The sequence below is a fragment of the Bufo bufo genome, chromosome 3 (genome assembly GCF_905171765.1).
Source record: "Bufo bufo chromosome 3, aBufBuf1.1, whole genome shotgun sequence".
In the NCBI taxonomy this organism is placed as follows: Eukaryota; Metazoa; Chordata; class Amphibia; order Anura; family Bufonidae; genus Bufo; species Bufo bufo.
Genome location: NC_053391.1, coordinates 663,606,109 through 663,627,429, shown reverse-complemented (window position 1 = coordinate 663,627,429; position 21,321 = coordinate 663,606,109). Strand labels below are relative to the sequence as shown.

The window sequence follows — 21,321 nt, the reverse complement described above, 5'->3', positions numbered from 1 at the left end:
CGCAAGCCATGGGGCCTTGGCATAATATGGTGAGGTCATATCACACCTAATGTATCCCCATGGGGGTCCCATGACCAAAATATATGGCAACTGCAAAAAATATATTCAAATTCCCTAAAATATCCAAATGTGTTTGTATAGAGGTGAATGAAAAAAAAGGTGAAGCCGCAGCTGAACTCTGTCTTTGCCTTAGATGAGACAACTATGAAAGGGTTAATGGACGCACAGGTGGGGCTGAGGCTGATCCCATTACTATATAAGAGCTCATGGCAGGTACTTGGGCATGAGTTCAGGATGGAGTGGTGGAAGTTGGTGGTCATAACTGCTCAGATACTGAGGGCTTTAGCTGACAACAGCCATGGCCTCCAAGAACTTCCAGAGGTACAATGTGGGGAGGAGAACATGCAGATCATCGTGCCCCAGCACCTGAAGCAGAATTCCAAGATGAAGGTTTTAAGTAAGTGTTTGGTGTGTCTAATGCATGTTGTATTAGGAGGCTGTGATGACCTGCTGACTTGTACTGGTCTGTACTTGTGGGTGACCTATAGACTGGGATGGGAGAGATGTGAAACCCCGGTTACCACAGAAGATTGTTGATGCATCTGTAGGGGTACCAGAGGTAACCAGGTCCCACACCTTGATGGTCCATTGTCCACCCAACCACAGGGCTTGTGAGGGTCTGAATGTAACATCTTAAAGGGGTTGGCCGCTTTTTGGCTACTGGTGACCAATGTGTATGTAAGATGACTATATTGCAACTGCTAATATAGCCTTTGTTAATATTGTGTTATTTCATAAGCTGTGTCCCTTTGTTAGGTAAATCTTTTTATGCTGTCCATAAGATGGCTGCTGATGGAGGGTCATGTGACCAGGAAACCACCACAAGGAGGTGATATCTATTCAAACACACTGCACCGGCATTAAAGTCCTACCATTTCAAGAGCAGGGGCAGTGTATTTGAACAGAGAAGACCTCACATGGAGCATCATGTGACCAGGCAAATCACCATCGGTGGCTATCTCATGGACAGGATTTCTGTGTGGACAGCACAAAAGACTTGGCCAACAAGGGGTAATACCTCATGAAATATAATTAGACCCAGAATTCCAACAAAGACTATTATCAAGTACCATATAATCTTACATACACACTGGTCAACAGTGACCAGAAAGTGGCCAACCCCTGATGTAATGGTGCCACCATGTTTAGCAGTGCCATGGTAGGACTAAGTACAGTGTTTGTATCAAGGTCTAGGACATTGGGGTCATTTATGAACATTTTTATGCCAGTTTGTGTCACCCTCTTTTTGTGACTATTTTGCCACATGGGTGTTTTTGTACTGTTTGACTCAAAGGAGTGTTAGGAGGGGCTGTGACACATTTACGCCTGGAAACGGGTCTAAATGTAGGCTAAAAACTACTTTAGCCAGGAGCTTGTTTCATTTTTCCACTAGGCGTGTGGCCTGCTAAAGGGGCTCCTGACTCATCATAAACATGAAGCTGGTCTCTGTAAACCACCGTTCCATAGTGTCTTTTATCAATGTTTATCTGTTTTGTGGTGCAATCATATTTTACACACTCCTGAATTTTCTATGAGTCTCCTTCTGTAAAGGGAAGACTATAGTAATCCCTCAGAAACCAGGTCCCTGCATAACCCTCTGAGACGCTGTCAGTGTGTGGAGCCAGGAGGCTGCATCATCTGCTCTAGGCACAGCGTGCCCAAACCTCCCGCTATCCCACCCCCTGTATAGACTGCAACTATAGGGTAGATGGTTATCCAGGACATATTTATGGAGCCCTATCACTTTTATTGACATGTACAGTAACATTGTATTGGGAAGAGACACTGGTAATGAGGTTCGGCCTGTTTCATGTTGTGTGCATTTCTTTAGTTTTCTTTGGCGATCTTTGGGTAAGGCCACAGTGTAAACATTAATAAGGAAGGTGCACTACTGTGGATGCAAGCAAACAAGTCTGACTAAACCCTCAAACTGGTGTTAAAACTGAGAATTTAGCCAATATATCTTTATATGAAGGACATATATGGGCCTGAGCACCGCGCCAAGGTATTACCGGTAGCTCGGGACTTGACGCTGTAATACCAGGAGCCAGTAGGCAAATTACAGGGGCGTAAGGTCCGCCTCACAGCAAACTGCCAGTATCTCCAGCAAGAAGCCATGCTTGCAATGGGAGGAGGCTGTTAGTCCCACCCAAGACTGATAAGGCCCAGGCCTCACAGGTGCACCTAAATGTTGCCTGTGGATGAAAATCGGGCACATATAAATATGATGGTTGTGTGGTGCATGCAATGCTGTGTTTGAGTACTGTGCAGCTGTATGGGCCAGAGCAAGCTCTAAACTGAGGCCGCACTGTTCAGTGGGTCTGTAGTGTTAATGTCCGTGTAGCATCTTCAATACCGTGTGGCCACTGATCATACAGACCCACTGAACAGTGCTGTGTAACTAGAGCTCAGTGTGTCCACACAGTACTCGTGCTTCACAAGCTTCCCCTCCCATGAGTGATATTCCATACTTTCAGTGCAGATTTCACTGGGTGAGATCCAGGGAAAATCCATAACAAAATCTCAATCTGCATGAACTACACCAGACCCCCCCCCCCCCCCCCGGTGCCCCTCTTTTGGGGGGATAGTCCCTCAGTTCTAAGTCCCTCTCCTTCCTGTATAATTGTCCCTCCTTTTTTGATCTGAGGTATGGACTGTCATTATTGCAGTTACAATATTTATCCAGAAAGTGTTTGTCTGGTTCCCATATCTTATTTAATTTGATGTAATTAAAATTTTAGAAACTTCTATGTTCAGATAATTTTTGCATTTAATAAGAACTAAGTGTGTAGGTATGCAGGAAAAATAGATCTTTCACAAAATGAACAAGTGTCCCTCTTTGAATGTACAAGAAGTTGGGAGCTATGAATTACACTACAATGTGCATGTCCTCTTGGGGCACGGCTGCAGTAGAATATAAAAGGTTGGGTTTTATTGTTATCCACTCCTTGTTCTGGCTTCAAAGTGCATAAAAACCTGACTATCTGGATGTACCCTAGATATGGCCAGGTGGTTTAGCTGGCAGTATGACTTGCCATGCCATCTGGACATGCCCTAAGGGCTCATGAACATGTACCGCCTGTGGAGAATTCAAATTATGGGCACTGGCCACATGGCTGGCGCAGATGAATGCAGACTCTTCAACTTGAATGGGTCAGTTTTTCTGTCTGCACTGCAAAAAAAATAGAATTCATACACTTTTTTTAAAATTTGCAGTGCAGAGGCATGGGCAGAAAACCCACGAAGCACTCCATAATGTTTCTGTGGGGTTCTGTGCCTCCATTCCACTCCTTCCTGATTGTGGACCCATTCAAGTGAATGGGTCTGCATCCGTGATGCGGTGCACAAATGGCTGGTGCCTGTTGTGTAAATGAGCCCTAAGGATGTAATCTAACAACGTGGCCAAAACCACATCACACTGAAATTAATGTCTTCTGGCACAGTTTACAGATGAGGGTTCTTAAAGGGGTTGGCCACGTCCTGGCTACTCTTCACAAATGTGTATGTACGATGACTATGATACTTACTACTATACCCTTTGATTTTCTGTGTTTGCTTTATTTCATAAATTTATGTCCCCTTGTTGGGTAAATCATCTTTGCTGTCCACACAGGAAACCTGTCCATAAGATGGCCTCTGATGGAGGGTCATGTGACCAGAAAACTCCAGACACATCACTCGGTCTTCTCCGCTAAAAGACACCACTTGTAATGCTGAGAATGTAGTGCAGGTGTTGTGTATTTGGAGGAGGCTGAGTGATTTTGCTGGTCACGTGACCCTCAATCAGCAGCCATTTTATGGACAGCACAAAAGACTTGGCCAACAATTAAGAATACCTTGAAAATGGCACACAATATCCACAATTTGACTTTTCCCATCTTGTGCCAGGTCTAAAGTGGGCAGGGATGGGCCAGCAGACGGTCTCATTTATGCCTGGTTTAGGTGTAGAAAATTACCTAAATGTAAGACCTCTAGGAAGCAGGATGCGCCTAGGTTATATAGAGGCCGGTGCCTCTTCAAAACTTCGGCGGGAACCACTGCCAGAGCAGGGGCTTTATTAAGACTGGCGTTTAAGTGCCATGTAGTAGTCTCACAAACACATTGCTAAAGAGTAGCTAGAAAGGGCTAACCCCTCTCTGCTATAAAAATACAAATCAAAACTTGTGCTTTTGTTGGCCATATTCTTCCATGTGTAATGGGCCTTCCCATTGGTTTTCACACAAAATCACATCATGATTTTGTATGTGACTAGACCATTACAGGGGGTTTCTGGAAATGGATGATCGGTAGCTTATACATGGTAGTTTATAAATTTTGGTCTGATTACTGGCACCCCAACTTCTGGCCAACTGAAGGGTCTGACATAGTCAAGTTGCTCCGTACTCTTGTTAGTGGCTGTCCTGGATATCCTCTGTGGAACCTCTGGCACAATGGAGGGGTTAGAAAGAGGTTTCCCAATAGCAGAAGAAAGAACTAAATCATTTCTAAGCATTTTAGCACCAGAACACTGGTCCATTCTGCTAACACATAGGTGGCCACATCTGACATTACAGCATTGCTTCACAGGAGATCTCCTTGTAGTGCTGATTCCATCTACTCACCCATGTTTCCCTTGCTTTATTTAGATAAAGATGGAAAAATGGAGCCTCTGAGAAATGACCCATCTTGTGGTATTTGGGTGACCCAGAAATATGATGGTTCTGCAATTGTTGGAATTTCTTATGATGGCTGCTATGTGTCTCAAACTGTAAGTATATGGAAGAGTTATCTGTGGTTCCAGAAAGTGCCACCAATTCCAAAAGTGGCATGTGCCACAGCACTATGGAGGTATCTTCTCCTAGAAGCATCGCTGCTGCAGAATATGGTGCCTAATTAGTGCAGAAATAGGTTACAAAAGAATGGCGTAGGAGAAACAAAGCCCCTAACTGGAGCTTAACTCAGAAGATGACTAGATAACCTACTGAGAACTATTAAGCTAAAAAATGTATATATTTTATTAAGTATATAGTTAAAAACATGTATAAAGAGATGACAAACAAATGCAAGAAGTGCAGTACAATCCTGGGAGAGTTTATCCAGTATGACAAATAAGGCAAGTGACCAAAGATGTGAGCGCCTATACATAGAAAAGTTCCTGTTCCAACATATACACTAAAAAGAGTATCCACTATTAGTAAGAGTGCAAATAGTTGCATCAAATATAAAGTGCATGTTATCTTTTATAAATAAAAGAGGAAAAATGTCAACACTCAGATGTGGATCTTTTTAGATGTATAGTTATATCTATACAGCCGGATATAACGAGCAGTAAAGTGCATGTGCAAGCTGCAGGATATGATAAATAAATAACATGACCAAAATTGGTTCAAAAGGCAAAGAACAGCAACAAGAAACGTTAAACATGCGGTCCAAATAGAACAAGGTCCCATACCGTATGTAAAAAGTAACAGGTCTACAGGAAGACGGCACACCCCGATGCGCGTTTCGATTTGAAACCTTCCTCTGGGGGTACAATCTTTCCACTGGAGAGCTCGTATTTAAATACATGTGCCACCAATCCAAAACACGTTAGTCAATCATGTGATACCCGGAAGACTGTTCAAAGACACAGGTGAACTGCGCAGTGGCCGATTGCGCCAGTGCAGCTGCGCCCTTTGACCAAACGCGTCATGATCCCGCGAGATATTCAGATCCCGCGTAATGGCCAGAATATGGTGCCTATAGCTCCAGAACATGGATTTGCTTGAGGATTTTTGTATTCTGCAGTCTTCAGTGATGGAGAACTTTTTTTTAGTATTGGACAGTTACTCAAATATTCATTTTTTATTTTTTTTTTCTTTAAATTTTCAGGACACCCACTTTGTGTTGACTCTTGGGCTCACTAAGAAACAAGATGGTGAAAAGAAAGTCACTGTGAGGAAGGAGATGACTTGTGCTGTGGGAATCTGTGAGTACAAGCCTTGCTTTAGACTGAAGTAATATCTAATGCAAATGATACCTTCTCATCCCTACATAAGGAATGAGCTATAAACTAATATGGACCAGTCCTGGTTTTCTTGACTTCTACAGGTGGCACTTGTATTAGTGTTGCTTTGCCTATGGGGGTGCAGAATCCTAGCCAGGCTACTGATGATGGAGGCCCTTCAGACAATTCACTTATTTCCAAAAATGGGAAGCGGGAGTGTCAACATTGGAAGGAGTTGTAGCAAAGCTTGGAATGGGTCTGACTTTACTGTGATCTAAAGGGTATAAAACATCATTCAGTGATTACAAGCTTCCTCACCTAGTGACAATCAATAAGGAAGAACTATACATTTGGCATAGAATCCAAACGAAAAAAACTGAACATACCCTTACAGACCAAGACACCCTCATCACGTGATTCACAATGTGAATAAGCACTCTGGTTGCAGTCTGACAAGACTAGGACATTTTTGCAGAATGGATGCATACAGCACATGGTTAATGGTCAATTCTGCAGAGTTTTTTAGAGGTCTATTGTAAGGATAACTTTTTTAAGTACTGATTGGTTCTGTCCCTTTTTAATTCTGTTCCTTTTTATTACCATTGTGTAATGATTTGCCTTGTAATCTAGTATCCATCCCCAATTGTGCCGAGAAGACCACATTCCTGAGACATGTGTGCTGCATACTCAAGGAGGGGCTAAAAAGGTTTAAACGCTGGGGCACACATATATTTGGGAGACTCCTAGGTAGGATGCAAGTATTGATTTGCCCCATATTTTGTACACCCTGGGGTGTTGGTCATATGTTATAATGTGGTAGACAGCCATGTGTTATAGCATGATCGATGGAGTCTCCACCCCATTTAGGCTAGTGATGTAGTATTCAATATGATTTGTTTGCGTTATCGTATATATTTAACCAGACTTAGTAAATCTATGTATTCACTTAATTTGTCGTGGTGTTACTGAGAATACTTTATAGTTTTATACTAATGAGGGCTTCAGTGCACTGTGGGGTGGGTCCTAGCCCATTGGTGCACTCCCCTCCCCCCCTTTCAGAAAACTGCAACATATTTTCACAAGAGGAGTGTCTCAACCCTACCAGTATACCTGGTTTAATAGGATTGAAGAGTTGCAATGTCACCTAATCCACTATTTGGGACTAATTAGATTTATTTTATTTTTTTGCCAGACCATGACTCTCCAATTCCAAGCCAGTGTGATTCCATCCTAAGGCCGGACAGACTGAGCTGTACAAGTTCTCAGGACTCATGTGCAACTATGGGCTGCTGCTACGATCCTGCTGACAGTATTACTCCATGCTACTATGGAAACAAAGGTAAGTGTGCGTGTAATCATTGTCACTTTTGTCTCTAATTAGACTGCACATGGAGTACTGGGCCCCAATGCACAAGGTAGACATAGCAGAGCTGGAGCGTGCAGCTGAAGTAATAACTGGAATGGGAGGACTACAGGACCCTGAATAAATCTAATGACTGTATGAATATCAGGGGTCTCTACAGAGATCTTCAGCTATTTATATCCAGGACTGACAAGGGGACATCCTCTACATCTAGAGGAAAGGTTTCTACACAAACAGGATTCTTTACTGTAAGAGCAGTGAGACTATGGAACTCCGCCGGAGGTGGTGAAATCGCTGAAATCTAAAGGGGCCTAGAATATAATTACTAGACTTCTCCTGGAGAGAGGTTGTTGATCCAGGGAATTATTCTGACTGCCTGGCAGGGTTGATCATGGGAAGTTCATTGCTACCTTCCTTTCTGCAATCAGAGCCCTGCTTCGTTCCCTCCATCCCAATTGCCACTTCCCCTCTTGCACTGTGAGGGGGACATGCATCCTAACTGCTCAGAAGTCTGGTCCTGATATCTTGTGTAATGGCTTGTTTGATAGGGTGGGTCCTGACAGGTTGAGTGTCTATGGCTGGCTACCTAAGACATCATTTTTATTTTCTCTTCCCCAGTGACTGCCCGCTGCACATCAGACGGCCTCTTCTCCATTGCCCTTCCAAACACCTTGACTGTGCCCCCACTGAACCTGACCTCTGTGCGACTGCTCCAAAATGGCGGCCCAGAATGTAATCCAACAGCTAGCAATGGCTATTTCCTCCTCTACCAGTTCCCGATTTCTGCTTGTGGAACCACCTACAAGGTAAGTCGTGGTATATTAATGCCACTGTGAAAATCCATATTGAGCTGTTCAAACCATAGACTTCCTTCTGTCTGCCACTGAAATTGTCCCCCTTTAATTCTTCCTGGGAACTGCAGACAGGTAGGGCTTGAACTGAATGGTGTCCTGGGCGGTCATCAATGGGGTGACCTGTGTGTGCACAAATTACATATGGTGACTAATTGGCCTCGTCCAGTATGATGCTGTAAATCTCCCAGATAATGAATTCATGCAGTTACCTTAGAAAAGTATGGCTAATTTCTTCCAAAAATTGGTACCCCACACAACCAGGTGAGGCACCTTTTTTTTTTTTTTTTTTTCAGGCAGCCATGGTATTTCTAATACTAGTTCTACACACTACTGAAATATACTGTATAGGGCTAATTTTCCAATACAGTACTCAAATTGTACCACCGTACAGTGACCAAAAAGCAGTAATAGTGCTGTATAATGTTAAATACTGCTATGAGTGATATTGGTAATGCCAGGACTGGCTTCCTCTTAGGAGTATAATTGCAGTTGATTATTAAGGCCTGCACCAGTGCTCATCTGGTTCTTATCCCAGACAACGGGGAATAGTGCCCTGCAAGGTGGTGGGTGGAGGACTGGTCCGGTCACTACCAAGCACGCTCCCCATGAGCAGTCACTGCTCCCGTTCACTTCTATAGGCCCGACTGAAATGGCTGAGCCCGCGCCCGGCTATTTTTGAAGGCCCCATAGAAAATGAATGGAGTGCAGCTGTGCATGTACAGTGCACCCTCCACTTCCAGGGCTCTGTTCTCCATATAGGTGCAGGTCTCATCAGACTGTCAGATAGGCACCACTTATCTCTGTAGGCAGGGTACAGAAAAGGGATGTGGTGTGTGTGTGTATATAGTGACTCCCATAGAAGGGACATGCATGACCACCTGTCTACTCACAACAGCCTTGAGATGGGCCCTCAGGTCAGACCCACACCACTGGGCATTTGTAGCATTTCTTTTGTGGATTCCATAAATGTCAAACTTGGTAACTGCTGAATTACTATCTTGTAGCTGGTTGGGGACCAGGCGGTGTATGAGAACCAGCTGGTGGCATCCAAAACCTTGAGGACCTGGAACAGTATATCAATAACCAGAGACTCCACCTTCAGGTAACTGAACTATGGACACAGCTGGGCTCAGCAAATACTACAACAGGGCTCTGTTCTGCTTAGGATTTGTCCTAGTCCTCCTGGAAATGTGGGATCTATTGTCATTTATCTGTGGCTCCTACCCAGTGTAGTCCCTAGAATAGTGGACTTCAAGGAGTTGTGGCAAATTTTTCTCCTTCCCCACAGGATGGGGATTAACTGATCTGTGGAGGTTCAAGTGCTGGGACACCCACTGATCCTGAACTGGGGTCCTGTGCCCCCAGCCCATAGAGAATGAATGGAGCAAAGGTTCCCATGTGTGGCCTGCAGCTCAGTTATTCCCTATACTGTGGATGAGGAGACAATTTGATAACTTGGCATGATCCCTTAACTGTGGGATGTCATCTGTTGAGGTCTCCTTAGTTGGAGATCTCTGCAGGAATTTAAAGGGCAATTAAGAGCCCATTTCCAGAGGTCTTTGGATAATTCTGAATTACAGGATCTGTATTCAGGACGGCATCTTTTGACTTGCTCTGTGCATTAACTGCAGTACTCAACTTCTCCTGCGGAGGTACTGTAGGAAAATAAAATACTTGCTGCCAAATTCTCCATAAACTAGAGGGGCAGCAAGGGAGAGACTTGGGTGGTAGACACTGTAATGTAAGGACTAGTGTCTGCAGTAATAATGTATCTGGATCTTATTTGTACTTTTATTCAACAGATTATTGGTTCGCTGTAGTTTTGCAGTTAGCGGCTTACTCCCATTGAAAGTGGATGTAGTGACCCTACCACCCCCACCACCTGTGTCAAGTATAGGACCTATTAACTTTGAATTGAGAATCAGTTTAGGTAAGATTTTGTGATGGTTGTGGATAAGAATTGTTGCATAAATAAAATTCCTTAAAGAAAGTCACTTTACATGGTGTCTGATCTGCTAGCTGGAGTAGCTGAGAGGTTTGTTATGGGAAATGTCTTCTGGTCCTGACAGATTTGCTGCATTCTCAATCAGCCGCCACTGTGGGAGCTCAGTGCAGAGCATTTACAGCTGAGATTCTGTTCACTAGTAACTATAAATTCCTATGTATTGAGCTCCCCCTATTGGTGGCTGCAGGAAGCAACTTTATACAATCTATGTGAAATTGTATTCATGTAAATATGATCAGAATGATTACCATTTTAAAAGGGGGTTATTAATTAACATAATATGTAAATAACACAACAAGAAAAGGAGTGCATAACACACCACTATAGAATGGTAAAGTCAAATTTTATTAATGTTTCACTAAAATATGGACATGAACAACAAATGTCACAAAATAAAAAAGCAGGGACAAAACAGTCATACACCACCCTGCTAGCAGCCCTATCCCAATGTAATAATGAGTACATCCCTGATCAGTGCATAGTGGAATAAATATCCTATTGAAAAGTGATCAGGGCAAATGTTATACAATGGACAAATACAAGGGTGCCCCCTATAGTATACAGCAACACTAAGGCCCAGAACAATTAAGTCAACCGACCAAGAGGTGCATAAAATAGTGGGGCAACATACCAGTATTTGGAGGGGGCTGGTGCCAGGGCGGAGATGCTCCTCGACACGCGTTTTGCGTCTAGTTCGCTTCCTCAGGAGGAGTTAATGGCTGGGGGAAAGGGGCAGGTTTAAAAAGTGCCACTTGCCAATCAGAAGTCCCGATATGGATCATATGGTATGTCCCATCACTATGGCGGCGCATGGCCACGTCAAACAACTTCCGCCCTTCCCCTGAGGCCGATGACTGAGAGGGCGGTCAAGCAAAGATGATGCTGATTGTCGTCACCATACCTACACTAGAGAGAGGGCGGAAGCGGACATGCGCACAAGTGACCTCGGTGAATCGCAGCGATGGTGAGATGCAAAGAAGTAATCTATGCATCTCAATGCTATCTTTATACATTTAATATGAAGGTCCCTTCCATAACTAACAATTGAATCGTGATCAGTTAAAAAATAGCATAACAACCTGTTATTCAAAGTGCAAAGAAAGTGCAAGTGCAATATAATTGGTACCAAGACAATTGATTATAAATTAAGTCCATGAAATATTTGGACATAATTATTCATAATTAGTAGACAATATTGTAAATCATACATAATAAATATTAAAATACAAAAATTAATTGTAGTGAAAATATAAATTCATAATGGTGCTCAGTACATGTGTCATCTTTAGAATACATGATTATACAGTGCATAATATAAAATCCAGAAACATAAAATGTGAGCTCATAAAGAGCAAATAATAATTTATAAGTAATATATAATATTCGTATGCTATTCATTACTACATACATATTTAAAAACACAATTCCAGCATGATGCTGTGGATGCTAGTTCCCCAAATAATGCATAAAATTCATAGTGACGGGAGATCATGGACAACATCAAAATTCATAGCAAGTCGGCAAACTAGAGAAATATAAGAAAAAGAAAATTAGCATATGCATGTACATGTCAGTCACATCCCAAAGGTAATAAGTGTAAAAAATGGGTATTAGCCCCACTATACCCCTAAAATGATGCCACTTGTTCAGAGAAAGGAGCCAAAACCAAAGCTTTCATTTAATCCTTTGGGGGTCAGGGTCTTGAGTCTAAATATCCATCTAGTCTCAATTTGGGCCAGAATTTTACTATAGTTGCCCCCTCTGATCCCCAAATGTACTTGGTCAATGCCTCTAAATCGTAATCCACTTGGATTACTTTGGTGGTGAATTTTAAAATGTTTTGGGAGTTTTAAGATCATTTAGGTCCTGAACATCTTTGGACTTTTCAATGTCTCGCACATGTTCTTGTACCCTTTTGCGAAACTCCCTTGTGGTCAGACCGATGTAGATTTTATCACCTGGGCAAACAGCATAATAAATGATCCCGGTTGACATGCAGGAAATATACTCTCTGATCTCATGAATTTTATGCATTATTTGGGGAACTAGCATCCACAGCATCATGCTGGAATTGTGTTTTTAAATATGTATGTAGTAATGAATAGCATACGAATATTATATATTACTTATGAATTATTATTTGCTCTTTATGAGCTCACATTTTATGTTTCAGGATTTTATATTATGCACCATATAATGTATTATAAAGATGACACATGTACTGAGCACCATTATGAATTTATATTTTCACTACAATAAATTTTTGTACTTTAATATTTATGTATGATTCACAATATTGTCTACTAATTATGAATAATTATGTCCAAATATTTCATGGACTTAATTTATAATCAATTGTCTTGGTACCAATTATATTGCACTTTCTTTGCACTTTGAATAACAGGTTGTTATGCTATTTTTAACTGATCACGATTCAATTGTTAGTTATGGAAGGGACCTTCATATTAAATGTACAGGGTGGGCCATTTATATGGATACACCTTAATAAAATGGGAATGGTTGATATTAACTTCCTGTTTGTGGCACATTAGTATATGTGAGGGGGGAAACTTTTCAAGATGGGTGGTGACCATGGCAGCCATTTTGAAGTCGGCCATTTTGAATCCAACTTTTGTTTTTTCAATAGGAAGAGGGTCATGTGACACATCAAACTTATTGGGAATTTCACAAGAAGAACAATGGTGTGCTTGGTTTTAACGTAACTTTATTCTTTCATGAGTTATTTACAAGTTTCTGACCACTTATAAAATGTGTTCAATGTGCTGCCCATTGTGTTGGATTGTCAATGCAACCCTCTTCTCCCACTCTTCACACACTGATAGCAACACTGCAGGAGAAATGCTAGCACAGGCGTCCAGTGTCCGTAGTTTCAGGTGCTGCACATCTCGTATCATCTGAAGGCAATCGTCTATGCTGTGAAGATACGAGATGTGCAGTACCTGAAACTACAGATACTGGAAGCCTGTGCTAGCATTTCTCCTGCAGTGTTGCTATCAGTGTGTGAAGAGTGGGAGAAGAGGGTTGCATTGACAATCCAACACAATGGGCAGCACATTGAACACATTTTATAAGTGGTCAGAAACTTGTAAATAACTCGTGAAAGAATAAAGTTACGTTAAAAGCAAGCACACCATTGTATTTCTTGTGAAATTCCCAATAAGTTTGTCACATGACCCTCTTCCTATTGAGAAAACTAAAGTTGGATTCAAAATGGCCGCCATGGTCACCACCCATCTTGAAAAGTTTCCCCCCTCACATATACTAATGTGCCACAAACAGGAAGTTAATATCACCAACCATTCCCATTTTATTAAGGTGTATCCATATAAATGGCCCACCCTGTATAAAGATAGCATTGAGATGCATAGATTACTTTGCATCTCACCATCGCTGCGATTCACCGAGGTCACTTGTGCGCATGTCCGCTCTGCCCGTGTGTCCGCTTCCGCCCTCTAGTGTAGGTATGGTGACGATTATCAGCATCATCTTTGCTTGACTGCCCTCTCCGTCATCGGCCTCAGGGGAAGGGCGGAAGTTGTTTGACGTGGCAGGTGCAGATTGGCCATGCGCCGCCATAGTGATGGGACATACCATATGAGCCATATCGGGACTTCTGATTGGCAAGCGGCACTTTGTAAACCTGCCCCTTTCCTCCAGCCATTAACTCCTCCTGAGGAAGCGAACTAGACACGAAACACGCGTCGAGGAGCACCTCCGCCCTGGCACCAGCCCCCTCCAAATACTGGTATGTTGCCCCACTATTTTATGCACCTCTTGGTCGGTTGACTTAATTGTTCTGGGACTTAGTAGTGTTGCTGTATACTATAGGGGGCACCCTTGTATTTGTCTATTGTATAACCTTTGCCCTGATCACTTTTCAATAGGATATTTATTCGACTATGCACTGATCAGGGATGTACTCATTACACTGGGATAGGGCTGCTAGCAGGGTGGTGTATGACTGTTTTTGTCCCTGCTTTTTTATTGTGTGACATATATTGTTGTTCATGTCCATATTTTAGTGATACATTGATAAAATTAGACTCTTTTTTTACCATTCTATAGTGGTGTGTTACGCACTCCTTTTCTTGTGCATTAATATGTAATCATAAATTGATCAGAACTTTGGGGAGTCGCACTTTGCATTCTACACTGAATGTTTGCATACTGTGAAGCTAAGAGGGGCAGGGGGACCCCATTACTGAATTTTGCTAATGGACCCTAAAATCTGCATACATCCTCCAATAATTTTGGCATACTCCAATACTAGAGCAGGCAGTCGGCTGGAATGATCTTGCAGTAGCTGCAATTCCCTGACTCTTTGAACAACTCCAAAAAAAATTGTATATGGAAGTGTACGCCGACATGATTGTGTTCTACAGGCTCTGTGCACACTGCATCTAAACGCTGCACTTAATCGATATATCTATGAATGTATCCATATACCCTCATTTTCCCAAAAGAGGCGGTGTCCTTCACATCAGGCTGGTATGCTTCAGCATGGCACATCTGGCTTTCCTATACAGCAGGGGTCACCACAATATATACCGTGAAGTATAAACTTTGGGACATGCCACTATGGACTGCCATCCCTAGTCACAGGGGTTCTCCTGCAGAAGGATCAAATATGTGCAGAGCCTAAATCTCCTCTATAAAATTGTGTTTGCTGTTGCTTTAGCTCACAGTAGCGCCCCTACAATTCCACACACTAGTCCTCTAGGCACTCCTCTGAAGCACCAAGTCTCCTCTAGAATCAGCCTATGGATGACCATATACATTGAATGCCCCCCCCCCCCACCCCACATACAGAGGCAGGCCTGCTTGGCTGAACATGCTAGGCCTTGATTGAGGAGGAAGCCACTGACTGGTACCTGGCAGCAGATCATCTTCTGTAGAATTGGACATGTTGATCTTACTGCTCAATCCTTACCTCCCAAACACTTGCCGTAGGGAGGCCTCCATACACATTACATGAAAAAGGAGGGTTCGGACACCTTCATTAATGGTTGTGGTGTCTCAGATTTCTGAACTTCAGTCAGGACAACGATCAGGCCTGCAGCGCATGAACCAATTTGGTCTATTTCTGTCCTAGATTCCAGCTACTTCAGTTATTATACGGACTCTGATTATCCAGTGGTAAAAGTCCTGAGGGATCCAGTGTATGTGGAGGTCAGAATCTTGCAGAGAAGCGACCCGAATCTTGTCCTTGTCCTACACCAGTGCTGGTCCACGCCATCTCCTGACCCTCTGAGCAGCATCCAGTGGCCAATACTTATTGATGGGTAAGTACAAATCCTTAGAGGTTCACAATTGTGTTGTAGTCTAATCCCAGACGACCATTTCACTTGAAAGCTTAAAGGGCAGTAAAGGCTACGGATGTAGCAGAGATGAGTGTGTATTTTAGAACTGCTTCTATACCGGTTTTTTGGCTTTGTTTCCAGGTGTCCATTCACTGGTGACAACTACATGTCTGATGTGATTCCTGTAGCTCCAGGTTCTGCTTTACCTTTCCCTTCTTACTACTTGCGGTTTGATGTGAAGACTTTTACCTTTGTGGATCAGAACACAGAGATGCCTCTTTCAGGACAGGTATGACCTGAGATGCTCATTGGCTTGCTACCCCAAAATACTATACAAATTGGTAGAACACTGCTCTGTACTGCCTCGTGTGGCCACATGTGACTCTAGGAAACTCCTTTGCTGGACCATGAGACTTCATGTAACCCTTATGTTCTAGGTATACATTCACTGCAGCGCTTCTGCCTGTGTCCCCTCTCCAAGTGACAACTGCGCTACCGTGTGTAACAGACGTAAGTTTAGTCTACAAATGCCCAACCTGATTACCTCAACTATCATCTTTTCCTATGCAGAACTCCAAACCCAGTACTTCTCCCCACACTGCGATCGTGTAACATGATAAAATTGTCTACCTGCAGCTGCCACTAGAGGGAGCTCATTATATGAGGATTTACTCTATATAGCTGTAATACAATAACTGAATTATTGCATCTTGTTCTAGGTAAAAGATCTGTCTATGTTAAGCAATAAGAGTGATGTGGTGCTGGTATCATCAGATGTTCCCATCTACTTCGACAACTCTCTGCCAGAGATGCAGAATGACCGGGAAGGTGAGTTGTTATCGCTGTGTGTTCTATACTGAATGCTGTTTACATGAGGCTGTGGCCTAATGGCAATGCATCATGTGGCCGAAGATCACAGTACGGTGATGGATTCAGGTTACATATGTTGCCAGAAGTTCTACAGGTTTGAACTTGCTAGCAGGGGTCTCCAAACCCCGGCCCGCGGGCCACAACCGGCCCGCTTGTGCGTTCGAGCCCGCCCGCCCGCAGCTGACAGGTTGCAGGAACGAAAGCCGCACAACCGCCCATGCTGTCACGCTGTGCTTTTTGATTGGCTGCTGGGACCGCCGATGTCCCGGCAACCAGTGACGTCACAGGTGCGGCACCTCCCCTCTTCCCGCCCGCTGTTTGAAATAACAAATCCACGTGTGTAGCAGCGGGCGGGAGTCGGGACTCAGGAGTCCAAGAAGAAAAAAAAAAGAAGAGGAGCAGAAGCCGGCTACAGCGGAGGCAAGTGTTGCACAACGCTGATGGGGACACAATGGGGAACGCTGACATTGCTGTGCTGCGCTGATGGGGACACAAGCTGCTGAGGACACATACTGATGGGGATATTGCTGTGCTGCTGGGGACACTGCTGATGGGGACTTTGCTGTGCTGATGGGGACTTTGCTGTGCTGATGGGGACACCGTTGATGAGGACACGGGTGTCCCCATCAATGGTGTCCCCATCAGCACAGCAATGTCCCCATCAGAGGTGTCCCCATCAGCGATGATGGGCACACTGCTGATGGGGACAATTCTGTTCTGATGGGGACATTGCTGGGGACACCGCTGTTTGGCACACTGCTGATGGGGACATGGGTGTCCACATCAATGGTGTCCCCATCAGGATAGCAATGTCCCCATCAGCGGTAACCCCATAATCGATGTCCCCATCAGCACAGCAATGTCCCCATCAGCGGTGATGGGGACACATGCTGCTGGGGACACCGCTGACAGGGACATTGCTGTGCTGATGGGGATGTTGCGGTGGACACTGCTGATGGGGACATTGCTGTTCTGATGGGACATTGCTGGGGACACCGCTGATGGGGACATGGGTATCCCCATCAGCGGTGACCCATCATCGGTTTCCACATCAGCACAGCGGCGTCCCCATCAGCAATGATGGGGACGCTGCTAATGTGGAAACTGCTGATGTGAACATTGCTGTGCTGATGGGGACATTGCTGAGGACACCGCTGATTGGCACACTGCTGATGGGGACAAAGGTGTCCCCATCAATGGTGTCCCCATCAGTACAGCAATGTCCCCATCAGCGTCCCCATTCTGATGGGGACATTGCTGTTCTGATGGGGACACCACTGATAGGGACACGGGTGTCCCCATCAACCGCGTCCCCAAAGGCAGTGTCCCCATCAGCTGCTAATGGGGACTCCGCTGATGGGGACATTGCTGTTCTGATGGGGACATCATTAATGGGGACATTGCTGTGCTGATGGGGACATTGCTGTGCTGATGGGGACATTGCTGTGCTGATGGGGACACCGCTGATGGGGACATTGCTGTGCTGATGGGGACACCGCTGATGGGGACATTGCTGTGCTGATGGGGACAACGCTGATAGGGACACGGGTGTCCCCATCAATGGTGTCCCCATCAGCACAGCAATGTCCCCAACAGCAGCGTCCCCATCAGTGGGTGTCCCCATGATGGGAATATTGTTTTTCTGATGGGAATATTGCTTTTCTGATGGGGACATTGCTGTTCTGATTTGGCCATTGCTGTTCTGATGGGGACACCGCTGATAGGGACACGGGTGTCCCCATCAATGGTGTCCCCATCAGCCGCGTCCCCAACAGCAGTGTCCCCATCAGTGGTGGCCCCTATCAGCTGCTAATGGGGACTCCGCTGATGGGGACATTGCTGTTCTGATGGGGACATCGTTGATGGGGGACATTGCTGTGCTTAAGGGTGACACGGCTGATGGGGACATTGCTGTGCTGATGGGGACATTGCTGTGCTGATGGGGACATTGCTGTGCTGATGGGGACATTGCTGTGCTGATGGGGACATTGCTGTGCTGATGGGGACATTGCTGTGCTGATGGGGACATTGCTGTGCTGATGGGGACATTGCTGTGCTGATGGGGACATTGCTGTGCTGATGGGGACATGGGTGTCTTTGCGTTGTTTTGCTAAAGTTTTTTCTCTTTTGTTCTCAGTCATATCATGCTGATTACAAAAACGATCCATGTAAAATATATACATTTAATTTAATACATAACTGATTTTTTTTTCCGGCCCCCGAATACTTGTAAAATCTTCAATGTGGCCCTCCTGTTGAAAAGTTTGGAGACCCCTGTGCTAGAGGCAGGTCACGATACGACCACGTTGCCTCCCCACGCTGTAGTGTACAGTAGCATTGTGAGACTGCAGTTCATGGCTGTGCAACCACAAGCTGGACACAATGGTCTGGCCTCAGAGGGTCTGCAGTTTTATGGCCAAAGTAGTGGCTGCTATAAACTGCCTTTTGTGTTGACCCATCAAGACAATGTATCCCATATTTGCAGTGTAGGGAATAAGTGTCTGGTGGGGTCGCAGTGGCCAGGCTCCCAATCATGAGGATGGGGGGGGGGGGGGGGGGCGCTTGTGTTTCCTATTTAACTGGAGCAGCAGACGTTCATTAAACCCTAGTGCAGGGGTAGGCAACCTCTGGCATTCCAGCTGTTGTGAAACTACAACTCCCAGTATGCATACTTGGCTCTTCTCCAAACTCCCATAGAAATATATTTACTTTTACAATCCACATGAAACTTTTTGCAGTATTCCAACTTGGCAACTGGTGGACCTTTCCTGTTCTGTATCTAAATTGCCTTTGTGTCCCAGTCTGTGCAGTAAAGCTGAGTCTTCTGATGGGATATCCTGAGTAGCTGTTTCTTACAACTCAAGGGCTCATGCTCGCTATGTATTTTGCGGTCTGCAAAAAAGCTGTATAAAATAAGGATGGTCATGTGAATTCCAGTTATAAAATTTTTCTTTTTCTTAATTGCATGACACTACAATGTCTCCATTCCTTGCCCCTGCTAGAAGAACATGTGCCCTGCTGCATAATGACCGCTCTGGGGAAATTTTTGAAATGCTTTCAAAAACCTAATGTGTTTTTTAGATTGGAGTTTATATGAGAAATTGAACAGACCTTACATTTAACACTGACTTGTTGTCCTCCAGACATCTACGGATTCAGAATTTCCCAGCCGGGGGCTCTCATAAACGGAGCAGCCATAGCCATGGGGTTTGTGGCAGTAGTTCTTCTGACCCTGACGACTTGGGCCCTGCACAGACAACGGAAATCCAGGTCTCTACTGATCAGCAAGTTACCTGTGACAGAAAAGACTGTAAATATCAAGACCATCTTCAGCTAACTGTTTTGAGAATGAAATAAAACTTTTTTTCTAAAAAACCAAACCTGGCATGGTGCAATCATTGTCTTCTGCCTGGAAATGGGTGCAGAGTCTTGTACTCCAAAATGGCATAGACCTATACATGGTGCATGGCATTGGAAAGTGCTGGTTCTCTGCAGGCCACATTGTGCAGCACTACTACAACACAATGATTATTGCGTCCTAACCTGTAGGGGACAGGAGTAGTGGCAGTTGTACTCATGGTGACAGTCCTCACTCTGGCACTACCTGGGCCGTGTAATGAGGTGCAACCCCTTTTCCTTGACTTTTGGCTTTTTTTTTTTTTTGTGCAAGGCAGGGGTCCCTTGATGTGGTGCAATACAGTGCTGTGGCAATGTAAGGTAGTGGTACAATGCTTTGAGGCCAGGTTTAGCTGAAAATGAGTCTACTGAAGTAACTCAACAGTTGGTACATACTTGCAAGAATAGGCGCAGTCTCTACGTAATGCATAAATCAAGCCTTCACTAAGGCTGAATATAGGGAATAGACAATATTTCCCAGACAAGCTATGCAGTCTTAACAATTAGGCCAAGGTGTGACATTTTTCTCAATTTTGTTTCTGCTTACAAATTTGCACCACCAGCGACTTGGGCAGGTGGGAGTTCAGCTTGCACACAAGCTAATCGCTGGTCGTGAGGAGTTTTCTCATGGCCCCACCTTCTGTTGGAGGGAAGAAGCAGCTGACGAAGCTGTACTACTTGGATGTGGCCTAGCTGCTACGAAGGACAGCCAGTTCAACTATATATTTTTTTTCCATTGGATCTGATTAGGGATGAGCGAATCGACTTTGGATGAAACATCTGAAGGCAATTCGCAGAAAACTTCGTTCCAGTACTGTACAGTGGAGGAGTTCTGTACAGTATTAGCATGTATTGGCTCTGAGCTGAAGTCTTGTGAGACTTCGCATAATTTCATAAATTAATTTGTACTGGGAAAAACAATTTCCCAAACTCAGGTTTGGTTCATCAGAGCCAATACATTCTAATACTGTACAGTACTGGAACGAAGTTTTATGCCAATTGACTTCAGATGTTTCATCCAAAGTCTATTTGCTCATCCCTAGATCTGATGGCATCTCATGGGCTGCAATAGAGCCATGGTATGTTTGAACGCCTACGGCTTATTTTAATACTGCACATCTTGCACAAGGCTGTGGTTGTGAGCCGGCCTTTTGGAAAAATCCACCATATCTTGCACAACTAGGGCCAACTGAGCTTGGCCTAGGTCTTGCATGTTTTGAGCCTGCTCCTGCAGTATCGGAGGCATCACCAAGTTCTTGGAGTGTGTGATAGATAGATGGATAGATAGATCGATCAGTCGGGTCCATAAATATTGGGACATCGACACAATTCTAACATTTTGGGCTCTATACACCACCACAATGATTTGAAATTACACTAACAAGATGTGCTTTACCTACAGACTGTCAGCTTTTAATTTGAGGGTATTTACATACAAATCAGGTGAACGGTGTAGGAATTACAACAGTTTGCATATGTGCCTCCCA

The 21,321-nt window shown here is 44.2% G+C and overlaps 1 protein-coding gene across 1 annotated transcript; it reads left to right on the top strand.

Annotated features, from left to right (window-relative positions):
- The first annotated feature begins 294 nt into the window (after window positions 1-294).
- LOC120994026 (zona pellucida sperm-binding protein 4-like) lies at window positions 295-19,775 on the top strand. The gene is made up of 12 exons (XM_040422487.1): window positions 295-457; window positions 4,686-4,807; window positions 5,911-6,007; window positions 7,218-7,364; window positions 8,007-8,194; window positions 9,247-9,344; window positions 10,045-10,172; window positions 15,361-15,550; window positions 15,710-15,857; window positions 16,006-16,176; window positions 16,288-16,396; window positions 19,582-19,775. The coding sequence occupies exons 1-12, from the start codon at window positions 295-297 to the stop codon at window positions 19,773-19,775; spliced, it is 1,755 nt and encodes a 584-aa protein (XP_040278421.1).
- Window positions 19,776-21,321: the final 1,546 nt, after the last annotated feature.